Raw genomic sequence first — 12,606 nt, forward strand, 5'->3', positions numbered from 1 at the left:
TGGAGCAGTTGTAAAACCGCTGCGGAATCCGCACAAAGAAGTGACATGCTGCGGAATGTAAACCGCTGCGTTTCCGTGCAGTTTTTCCGCAGCATGTGTACAGCGATTTTTGTTTCCCATAGGTTTACATTGAACTGTACACTCATGGGAAACTGCTGCGGATCCGCAGCGTGTGCACATACCTTTAGAATTAGGCTATGTGCACACGGTGCGGATTTGGCTGAGGATCCGCAGCAGTGTTCCATCAGGTTTACAGTACCATGTAAACATATGAAAAACCAAATCCGCTGTGCCCATGGTGCGGAAAATACCGCGCGGAAACGCTGCGTTGTATTTTCCGCAGCATGTCAATTCTTTGTGCGGATTCCGCAGCGTTTTACACCTGTTCCTCAATAGGAATCCGCAGGTGAAATCCGCACAAAAAACACTGGAAATCCGCGGAAAATCCACAGGTAAAACACAGTGCCTTTTACCCGCGGATTTTTCAAAAATGGTGCGGAAATATCTCACACGAATCCGCAACGTGGGCACATAGCCTTAGGGTTAGGGTTGGAATTAGTGTTGTGGTTAGGGTTAGGGGTGTGTTGGGGTTAGTGTTGTGGTTAGGGGTGTGTTGGGGTTAGGGTTGTGATTAGGATTATGGCTACAGTTGGGATTAGGGTTAGGGGTGTGTTGGGGTTAGGGTTGTGGTTAGGGGTGTGTTGGGGTTAGGGTTGTGATTAGGGTTATGGCTACAGTTGGGATTAGGGTTAGGGGTGTGTTGGGGTTAGTGTTGGAGTTAGAATTGAGGGGTTACCACTGTTTAGGCACATCAGGGGTCTCCAAACGCAACATGGCGCCACCATTGATTCCAGCCAATCTCGTATTCAAAAAGTCAAATGGTGCTCCCTCACTTCCGAGCCCTGACGTGTGCCCAAACAGTGGTTTACCCCCACATATGGGGTACCAGCATACTCAGGACAAACTGCGCAACAATTACTGGGGTCCAATTTCTCCTGTTACCCTTGTGAATCTAAAAAAATGCTTGCTAAAACATAATTTTTGAGGAAAGAAAAATGATTTTTTATTTTCACGGCTCTGCGTTGTAAACGTCTGTGAAGCACTTGGGGGTTTAAAGTGCTCACCACATATCTAGATAAGTTCCTTGGGGGGTCTAGTTTCTAAAATGGGGTCACTTGTGGGGGGTCTCTACTGTTTAGGCACACCAGGGGCTCTGCAAACGCAACGTGACACCCGCAGACCATTCCATCAAAGTCTGCATTTCAAAAGTCACTACTTCCCTTCTGAGCCCCGACGTGTGCCCAAACAGTGGTTTACCCCCACATATGGGGTATCAGCGTACTCAGGAGAAACTGGACAACAACTTTTGGGGTCCAATTTCTCCTGTAACCCTTGGGAAAATAAAAAATTCTGGGCTAAATAATTATTTTTGAGGAAAGAAAACGTATTTATTATTTTCACGGCTCTGCATTATAAACTTCTATGAAGCACTTGGGGGTTCAAAGTGCTCACCACACATCTAGATAAGTTCCTTTCAGGGTCTAGTTTCCAAAATGGGGTCACTTGTGGGGGGTTTCTACTGTTTAGGCACATCAGGGGCTCTGCAAACGCAACGTGACGCCCGCAGAGCATTCCATCAAAGTCTGCATTTCAAAACGTCACTACTTCAATTCCAAGCCCCGGCATGTGCCCAAACAGTAGTTTACCCCCACATATGGGGTATCACCGTACTCAGGAGAAACTGGACAACAACTTTTGGGGTCAAATTTCTCCTGTTACCCTTGGGAAAATTAAAAAATTCTGGGCTAAATAATTATTTTTGAGGAAAGAAAACGTATTTATTATTTTCACGGCTCTGCATTATAAACTTCTATGAAGCACTTGGGGGTTCAAAGTGCTCACCACACATCTAGATAAGTTCCTTTGGGGGTCTAGTTTCCAAAATGGGGTCACTTGTGGGGGGTTTCTACTGTTAAGCCACATCAGGGGCTCTGCAAACGCAACGTGACGCCCACAGAGCATTCCATCAAAGTCTGCATTTCAAAACGTCACTACTTCACTTCCGAGCCCCGGCATGTGCCCAAACAGTGATATGGGGTATCAGCGTACTCAGGAGAAACTGGACAACAACTTTTGGGGTCAAATTTCTCCTGTTACCCTTGGGAAAATAAAAAATTGCAGGCTAAAAGATCATTTTTAAAAAAATAATTTTTTTTTTTATTTTCATGGCTCTGCGTTATAAACTTCTGTGAAGCACTTGGGGGTTCAAAGTCCTCACCACACATCTAGATTAGTTCCTTTGGGGGTCTAGTTTCCAAAATGGTGTCATTTCTGGGGGATCTCCAATGTTTAAGCACACAGGGGCTCTCCAAACGTGACATGGTGTCCGCTAATGATTGGAGCTAATTTTCCATTTAAAAAGCCAAATGGCGTGCCATCCCTTCCGAGCCCTGCCGTGCGCCCAAACAGTGGTTTACCCCCACATATGGGGTATCAGCGTACTCAGGACAAACTGGACAACAATATTTGGGGTCCAATTTCTCCCATTATCCTTGGCAAAATAGGAAATTCCAGGTTAAAAATCATTTTTGAGGAAAGAAAAATTATTTTTTATTTTCATGGCTCTGCGTTATAAACTTCTGTGAAGCACCTGGGGGTTTAAAGTGCTCAATATGCATCTAGATAAGTTCCTTGGGGGGTCTAGTTTCCAAAATGGGGTCACTTGTGGGGGAGCTCCAATGTTTAGGCACACAGGGGGCTCTCCAAACGCGACATGGTGTCCGCTAACAATTGGAGCTAATTTTCCATTCAAAAAGTCAAATGGCGCGCCTTCCCTTCCGAGCCCTGCCGTGTGCCCAAACAGTGGTTTACCCCCACATATGAGGTATCGGCGTACTCGGGAGAAATTGCCCAACAAATTTTATGATCCATTTTATCCTACTGCCCATGTGAAAATGAAAAAATTGAGGCGAAAATAATTTTTTTGTGAAAAAAAAGTACTTTTTCATTTTTACAGATCAATTTGTGAAGCATCTGAGGGTTTAAAGTGCTCACTAGGCATCTAAATAAGTTCCTTGGGGGGTCTAGTTTCCAAAATGGGGTCACTTGTGGGGGAGCGCCAATGTTTAGGCACACAGGAGCTATCCAAACGCGACATGGTGTCCGCTAACGATGGAAATAATTTTTCATTCAAAAAGTCAAATGGCGCTCCTTCCCTTCCGAGCCTTACCATGTGCCCAAACAGTGGTTTACCCCCACATGTGAGGTATTGGTGTACTCAGGAGAAATTGCCCAACACATTTTAGGATCCATTTTATCCTGTTGCCCATGTGAAAATGAAAAAATTGAGGCTAAAAGAATTTTTTTGTGAAAAAAAAGTACTTTTTCATTTTTACGGATCAATTTGTGAAGCACCTGGGGGTTCAAAGTGCTCACTATGCATCTAGATAAGTTCCTTGGGGCGTCTAGTTTCCAAAATGGGGTCACTTGTGGGGGAGCTCCAATTTTTAGGCACACGGGGGCTCTCCAAACGTGACATGGTGTCCGCTAAAGAGTGGAGCCAATTTTTGATTCAAAAAGTCAAATGGCGCTCCTTCCCTTCCAAGCCCTGCCGTGCGCCCAAACAGTGGTTTACCCCCACATATGAGGTATCAGCGTACTCAGGACAAATTGGACAACAACTTTCGTGGTTCAGTTTCTCCTTTTACCATTGGGAAAATAAAAAAATTGTTGCTAAAAGATAATTTTTGTGACTAAAAAGTTAAATGTTCATTTTTTCCTTCCATGTTGCTTCTGCTGCTGTGAAGCACCTGAAGGGTTAATAAACTTCTTGAATGTGGTTTTGAGTACCTTGAGGGGTGCAGTTTTTAGAATGGTGTCACTTTTGGGTATTTTCAGCCATATAGACCCCTCAAACTGACTTCAAATGTGAGGTGGTCCCTAAAAAAAATGGTTTTGTAAATTTCGTTGTAAAAATGACAAATCGCTGGTCAAATTTTAACCCTTATAACTTCCTAACAAAAAAAAATTTTGTTTCCAAAATTGTGCTGATGTAAAGTAAACATGTGGGAAATGTTATTTATTAACTATTTTGTGTCACATATCTCTCTGGTTTAACAGAATAAAAATTCAAAATGTGAAAATTGCGAAATTTTCAAAATTTTCGCCAAATTTCCGTGTTTATCACAAATAAACGCAGAATTTATTGACCTAAATTTACCACTAACATGAAGCCCAATATGTCACGAAAAAACAATCTCAGAACCGCTAGGATCCGTTGAAGCGTTCCTGAGTTATTACCTCATAAAGGGACACTGGTCAGAATTGCAAAAAACGGCAAGGTCTTTAAGGTCAAAATAGGCTGGGTCTTGAAGGGGTTAAGGCAATTAAATATATAATTTAATCATAGGCTGCTCTTTCATTTCAATCTACTGATCCCCATGTCCATGTTCTTGGTTTTAACTTTCCATGGGACCGGGGCTGAATCTGGGACATAATCCTTATAATTGACCAGTCTTATATCTAACGAGGAACTGGTGGCAGTCCTATTGGACTGGCAGCACTCTGCTTCACTGGTGCTAGTGAAAGGGGACTTCCACCCTGTGAGGGCTGTGAATTAGTGTGGTGCCACATCTGCGACTGTGTGGGCCACATCCTCTCACTCTCTATGCCTCCCTGAGCCCAAGTGGACAGGGAGTGCCTGTGTAAAACTGTGCCAAGCTGACCTTATGTATCCCGAGGGGGTGTGGAATGTCACGTTGGTGCAAGTGAGGAGACCGTACATGTGAACCCTCAGACATAATAGTGATGTCAGGCGGAGTGGCGTGTTGTGGGCTCATCAAGGGGAACATTTTACATAACATTTTGGATCCAGTTAATGCTGTGATCTACACTGAGCACTTACATTGGGGTTTTCCATATAAATCTCTGAATGATGTGGTTCAGATGAAACCCCCGAGAGATCAATTCACTATTACGAGACTGGAAAGTTACTCTGGACTCTGTCTGGTTTTTGTTTAGAGCTGTCCTTCTTTTCAGAAGTGCTCAAAACTATGATTAACCTTGCTTTTATGCATGCCTAAAAGGACGGACACCGTCAGATCATAGTCTAGACAGCATCCACAGTGCCTCCATCTGCATCATTATAGAGAATCTTCTGCCCGAGGTTCTGTTTGAATGTTTTTCAGAGATTTCATGGAAACCCTGGTGTAAGCACTCAGCGTAGAGTGAAGGATAAATGTAGGCCTATAACTTTGGGCAGTGGATTGCTATACATCTCCTCCACGCCTATCCATTAGTCAGGCCAGGGACCCCAAGAGTGGCGCTGGGGCCTTCAGGTATATCGCACCTACAGGCCTGCAGGTGAAAATGGACACAGATCCTCAAAAATGGAGGATGATGGAATCTGGGTGCACTGCCATCAGTGGAGATGGAACCATAGAGTTAGTTGAGACAGCAGGAAAAGAGATGCTCTATCAGGAACGAGGTCTGAAGTTATGTTTGATAATTGAGGGAAAGGCTGTAACCTGTTGTGCCCTATACCATATGCTCCACTGTTATGACTGTGAAGTGTTCAGTAAAAGTTTGACTATTGAAAAGCACTTGGTGTCCCTTGAAATGTGTGTGGTGATTCCTGAACATGGAAGCCTGGAGTCATAGGAGGCCTATGGCTCACAAGTAATTGTGATGCACCCCACTCCTAACAGTACACAGGTAATGGGACACTATTTTCCCGTAGGGTGCCAGAGCATGCAGAAGCAGCCACTCATCCGCAGCTACCTTGCTCAGGCACCTTAAATATGGACCCCTGGTATGGAGGGGTATCCATTATATTATGGCCCCTTGGTGTGGAAGGATAACCATCTCTGGTATGGCCCCCTGATGTGGAGGAGTAGCCATCTCAGGTATGGTTCCTGGTGTGGAGGGGTAGCCATCACAGTATGCCCCCTGGTCTGCAGAAGCAAGTATATCTTGTAAGACCTTGTTAGGGTAAAGTACCTGGGGTCATTGCAATCATATTTTGCATGCCTACAGAATAAGGCTATGTTCACAGGTTGCATTTTTTAAGTGTCTTTTTTAATGCAAATGTTCATCTGTGTTTTACAGTACCAGCAAATTGTATAAGATTTCATAAATCTCATGCACACTGCTTGTTTTTTTGTGCTCAAAATTCTGTGCCAAACCTTGATTTTTGCAGAATGCAATGAGTGATGCAAAAATGCTGAAAAAAATGCAGGTATCAGCTTTTGTTGCATTTTTGGTGCCAAAACCTGATGAAGTAGAATCTGATTTTTATTTTATGCACTAAACTTTATCAGCATGCACAAGAGACAAATGTATCATGATAAAAACACAGCAAAAATGCACCAAAAAATGCAGCAAAAACTAAGCAAAACCTGTTTTTTTTAGGTAAGTTTCTTACTGCCAATAGAACAGGTTTTGAATGTGGAAAAATGTGCATCAAAAAGCAACATGTGAACATGGCCTAAATTGGCTCCTCAGAGATAGGGGCTATAGGAGAGAAAAAATAAAGGTACTGTAGATTAGGCATGTTTTTTCAATACGATTTGTGGCCTCAAGGATCCTCTTTTCTTCATGTGACTTCAGAATTCTGGGTAAGAATTTTGAGTGTTTATACTGACCAACTCCTGTTTCTTTCAAGGTTGTTTTTGAGACAATGCATTGCATTAATGTACAAAATCTGGGTGCCCTTAAATCAGTGAGAGTGACTAAGGGGTGAGTAATCAAGTGCATTAACGCCAAGGGCAATATGTCTATAATGGAGGCCCTTGATTTAGTGGGAGTGGCTAAGGGTAAATGTCATCAAGTGCCCAAAAAATTATTGACAAAGGAGTGACAGAGTTATTAATAATGCCTTTGTAGACTTTTTCTGCTATAGGTTTAATTCAATGCTATGTCCAAATATTATAAAAAATATTTCATGGTTAGGTATTAATGTTGATGTTATATGTATATAGCTTTTAAATACTCTCTTTATCATATCTTTATATATATTCCTTAGTGACTCATTACTCGAGTTTTCCAAGTATGCTCGGGTGTTTAAGTATCTTGGGCGTGCTGGTAGATTATGTTTGAGTCCCCGCAGCTATATGATTTGTGGCTGCTAGACAGCCTGAATACATGTGGGGATTCCCAAACAAACAGGCAATCCCTGCATGTCTAACAGCTGTAAATCATACTCAGAGAACACCCGAGCATACTCAGAAAACTGGAGTAACGAGCACACTCACTCATCACTAATATTTATCACTTTAAGTTAGTAGTAAGTGGGTTTAAGAAATTATTTCTTCAAGGTATTTATTAAAAATTAAATGATAACTGGACTAGTGGACTTATCTAAAATACATAATATTGATTTCTAGACCCAAATACATAATTTTTGATTTAGTAGAACTGGCTACAATACATCAGTATAATAGTTTTTATGGTATGACTGATTTCGTTATACAAGTATTCACACTGTGGTTACCCACTTTATTGTGGTTTACTTTCCACATTCCCCATTTCAGAATTTTAAGCGACTGTTATTTCGCTTTAGTTCTCGTACTATTAATCACAATTTGGTAGAGTTTCATTGTGTAAATTTATCTGTTGTTGCTCTGGACTTTTGTTACTTCTATGCACAGTTTTTCTGAGTCGCCCGCCAGGGCTGTGAGGTACTCAATACTGGGTCTGGTACTTAAGGGGATGTGTCACGGTGGCTGGGACCTAGCCTGTGGCCCTGGGTGCCCATGTAAAAGGGATTTGAATAAAGTTTGTGTTCGTGATGCCACCTGTGGTATTTGGTCACTGGGGACCGAAGCTGCTTAAAGGGGTCCTCTAGGGTGATGTTATGGCAGCTAAGGTGGTATAACTTTCCAAAGGTGATGTAGGTCCCTAGAGCTCCTGGTGTGTAGATGAGGATGGTGACTGGCGCAGTAAAGAATGGAGGACAAAGGTTTGCATTCTCTTTACCTGGTTTACTGGAGCTTTCAGGCAGCCACAGTCAAGGGCACCAGACCATAGGTACAGGCATGGTCCGGCTGGCTTAGAAGCGAATTCAGAGTCCCCTTTACCAGGTCGAGTTAAAAGCCTTCCTATTAGCGCAGTGGTGCTGTAGTCCCTTACTGCCTATGGCTTCTGGCAAGGTCCTCACAGTTCTCTCTGTCCTCCACAAAGGTGGGATACAAACCTGAATGACAGGTGGTTTAAGCCTTTTTACAGGGTCTCTATTTCGACCCGGGATCTATGTGCCACTGTGCCTCCAGGGTGTTGGGGAGGACAGGTTATTTGTAGTTCAGCTGTCTTGCCGGCTTCTGCTGTGCCTCCTAGAGTCCGACAAAACCTCGGTCTTCTGGCTACCGGAATCTGTGCTCGGCCAGGGAGGTAGCCCAAACACTGCTGTTCTCCCCTGGTGTAACTTTCCTGTGCTTCACTCTCCTGCATGCTCACTAAACACTGTTCTTCCTTCTGTACATCTCTAACCAGGAGCTGCAGCACCTATGGCTGCACGGCCCCTCACACTGCTCTCTGCCTCAGACTGCTCCAGTCTGCTGTCTGGCACTCACTCTCTCCTCACACTAACTATCTTTCCCTCCAGACCAGAATGTATTTATAGGGGAGCCACCCATAAGCAGGATCAGGGCTCCCCCTTTTGGCCTGGAATGTGAACATATTGTGTGCTTTGTGATTACCTGATGAAAGAGATCCTCCTTCACTTCCAAGCGTGACATCACTCTCCCCGTGAGGAAAGTAGTGTCACTGTGACAACCCGGACTCTGGGGTGTCACATTTCCATAGCATGTAGAAATGGTTGATGACTTTATTAGGCATGGTTGATGGTAGTTGAGTCCATTTAGGGTGTCAGATGGCCTCTTTGGTGGCAGTTTAGGAGTCAAATGGAAGTTGCAAAAAAGTTAAGGTGGACTCATTTTAACTAATAGATAAAGTAAAACCTCACTGTGATGAACAGGCTCAACTTTAGTGGCCAGCCTCAAGGAGGTTGTACCATTAATGTCAATTAGGGGTGGCCACAGTGGTTAAGCACAGGATTGAGGATAATAGGGTCATTGGTGCCCTGAAAGTTTACTGGCAAGCCAGTGCGTGCCACCCCTTTTATGGCTGTCTGTCCTGGTGCTGTATGTCAGAAAGTTGGGGATATTAAAGTACTTGTGAATCCCAATGTACTAGCACTTCACCTGACTCCTACTGTGATTGTTTTAATCATGTGATTTAAAAAAAAAAGATGCGGCCATTTTGTATTTATTTAAGTGTCTAGGTTTACTTCAGTTATGGTTGTTTCAAGGTGGAGTGGGGTCCATCCGATAGCCAAAAGTCAAGCTCTGTGCACGCAGCTAATGCAGGAGCTACAGACTTCAGAGTAGTATTTTGACTGATCGGTGAGGGGGCCTCAAGTCCCGGACCCACACCAATTGTGTACATAATGACAGTTACACTTAAAGACACCTAAACTGTATCTCCTTTTATGTCCATGCAATTTGATTGAACTGCAATATGTGATAATATGCAAAAATTATTTTTCTCTTGTAGGTCGGAGGGTTTGCTTGGGAGAACAACTTGCCAGAATGGAGCTCTTCCTATTTTTTACTACATTTTTGCAACAACTTACTTTTGAGATTCCAAGTGACCAACCTCGCCCAAGAGAAGATCCTATCTATGCACTTGGACAAACTCCTCATCCCTATAATATTCGCGTTGTAGCTAGGGTGTAACTTTCATATTACAGAGAGATCTGATTTATTTTATATTACTATGCCTGCCTCTTTAATTTCCTAAGATCAATATCAACTAAAAAATCAACATTATATATTTCTATCCTTTCTAACGTCTATAGCTATTCATGAAAATAGTGTTTAATTTTGCAATCACGTTATGCTGTAAAAGCTCAGAGTGAAAGAGACCAATGTCATGAAAGATACATAAGAGAGACGATCTTACCCATCAAAACCACATGTGGATCAGCTTGGCCTGCAGCACTCTGGGTGGGTTTGAGAGAGAATGATGCCGTGCCACATATTCACTAGTGTGGCTACACTCAGAGTCAGGGCCAAAATCAAAGCACTGTATAGGAATGTACATCGTGATGTGGCAGTTCCTTGCAAAGAGGGAGGTGGAAGCCACTCAAAAAATGCAATAATTAATTTATTAGTAATTCCACAATCCCGAAAAAAATGTAACGTTTCAGTCTTTAAGACTTTCTTCAGACAGATTGTGCTTTTAATAAGGGACTCACCAAGGCATGTTAAAGACTCATTAGGAGTTCATATGTGTATAAGGTCCCGGGAAGTGGCGTTGCTAAATATCGCAAGTGGCAGCATGTGGTAATGGCGCCATTAAATTCATTATTGCATTTTTTGAGTGCCAGATTTTGTATTTGTCTTTGATATAGGGGTTGTTAACCCTTCTCTGAGCACCTAACTCTTAAAAAGAATGAGTGACGTGTCAGATTATGTGAAGCTTTTTTTTCCAGAAGACTCTACAAAGAAGTCTGAGGCAGTGAAAATGTTTAAATGGATGGGAAAAGTGCTGGATGGAGGGAGAACAGAATGGGGAAGAACTCTGGAAGTACCTCTGACTGCCAGATCGCTGCTGAGGACAATGGTGTCACACGTTTTACTCCACTTCAAGGAATGACCATAAAAAAAAGTTAATAAACATTTTTTACTGTATAATGACTTGCATATAAGACAAAATTTAAAAAATTATAATTTCAGTAAACCAAAATTGAATTTTTTTATTAAAAAATAAGAAATTTCAGTGTAATTTATGAAGGAAGCGAGAACTGTCAAAAATTAGGGACTCTTATATATCTTGTATTAAACATAAAAAAGGGCCTCATACACATTCAGTTCAAATTGTCATGTATTGGTACTCCTAGATTCATAGAGTCTATATACTAAGTGCAAATCCTGCCAAAAATTACACGCAGGGTCATCCATAAACCCTTGAAGGCACCAATTGCATTGGCTCATTCAAATATTGTGAAACAAAGTGTAATTGTGGTACTCCTACACTTATACACTTATAAAATCTTTGCACAAAGCGCAAAACCAGGAAAAAATAATGAGATGGGTCATTCATAGACAACAACTGGTGGGCCTCATTCAAATAAAATTAATACCTATATATGACCAAAAAGTATTTGAATTGGGTACTTCCAAAATCTAAAATAACCAAAGAGCAGAAAAGTGTGAAACCAAAATGTTAAAATGTACAAACTTTATTTGTCAATCATTTCTAAATCAACAGTAAACATACCATATATACTCGAGTATAAGCCAACCCGAGTATAAGCCAAGACCCCTAATTTTGCAACAAAAACCTGGGAAATGCAGCAGCTACTGGTAAATTTCAAAAATAAAAACAGATACCAATAAAAGTAAAATTAATTGAGACATCAGTACTGTTAAGTGTTTTTGAATATCCATATTGAATCAGGAGCATATAATGCTCCATGAAGTTCATGATAGGCCCCATAAGATGCTCCATTCAAAATACGCCCCATATAATGCTCCATAAAGTTCATGATGGGTCCCATCATATGCACCATGATAAAATATGTCCCATATAATGCTCCATAAAGTTTATGATGGGCCCCATAAGATACTTCATACAAGAATATACCCCATATAATGCTGCACAAAGGTTGATTATGGCCCCATAAGATGCTCCTTAGAAACATTTGCCCCATATGATGCTGCATAAGGGGTTGATTATGGCCCCATAAGATGCTCCATAGAAACATTTGCCCCATATAATGCTGCATAAAGATTGATTATGGACCCATAAGATGCTCCATAGAAACATTTTCCCCATATGCTGCCTCTGCGATTAAAAACAAAATGGACATATTCACCTCTTGTCCTGAGCAAGCAGGGACATCGGCACTTGCGATATTCACCTGTGCCCGTTCCAACGCCGAGCGGCGCTCTGTCTTCCGTCTCTCTGCAGTGACTGTTCAGGCAGAGGGCGCACACACTAAACACGTCATCGCGCCCTCTGACCTGAATGTCACAGCCAGAGGACGTAGAAGACGGAACTACTGCTCCCCCTCCCCCACCGACACCCTGGGACAATGACAATGGGCTGAAAATCTTGGCTTGTACTCGAGTATGTACGGTAATAAAATGGAGAGATAGTACATACAGCTCTGGCAAAAATTATGAGACCACTGCAAAATGTTCAGTTTGTCTGATTTTTCTCTTTATAGGTATATTTTTTAGTAACATGTAAATTGTTCTTTTATTCTTTAAACTTCTGACAACATGGCTCCGAATTTCCAAGCAATCATTTTTGTATTTTTTTTCTGACAAAGAAAAAAGGTCAAAATAAAAAAAACAGTGCTTTCAGATCTCAAATAATGCAAAGAAAACAAGTTCATAATCATTTAGAAAGAGCAATACTAATGTTTTGACTCAGAAAGAGTTCAGAAATCAATATTTTGTGGAATAACCATGATTTTTTATCACAGCTTTCATGCGTCTTGGCATGCTTTCCACCTGTCTTTCACACTGCTTCTGGCGCAATTATTTAAGCCGTTCTCCTTTTTTTATGGCTTGTGATTAGCTATCATCCTCTTGATTACAT

At 41.9% G+C, this 12,606-nt stretch overlaps 1 protein-coding gene across 2 annotated transcripts in view; it reads left to right on the plus strand.

The window, feature by feature from the left end:
• The window catches only part of LOC138647787 (cytochrome P450 2D15-like), a 338,963-nt gene extending 327,449 nt beyond the window's left edge, over positions 1-11,514 (plus strand). For both annotated transcript variants that reach the window (XM_069737045.1, XM_069737047.1), the window contains exon 9: positions 9,550-11,514. In XM_069737045.1, the coding sequence (XP_069593146.1) occupies positions 9,550-9,731 (182 nt within the window). In that variant the 3' untranslated portion in view covers positions 9,732-11,514. The remainder of the gene's footprint in view (positions 1-9,549) is intronic.
• Positions 11,515-12,606: the final 1,092 nt, after the last annotated feature.

This window comes from Ranitomeya imitator, chromosome 8, assembly GCF_032444005.1.
Source record: "Ranitomeya imitator isolate aRanImi1 chromosome 8, aRanImi1.pri, whole genome shotgun sequence".
NCBI lineage: Eukaryota > Metazoa > Chordata > Amphibia > Anura > Dendrobatidae > Ranitomeya > Ranitomeya imitator.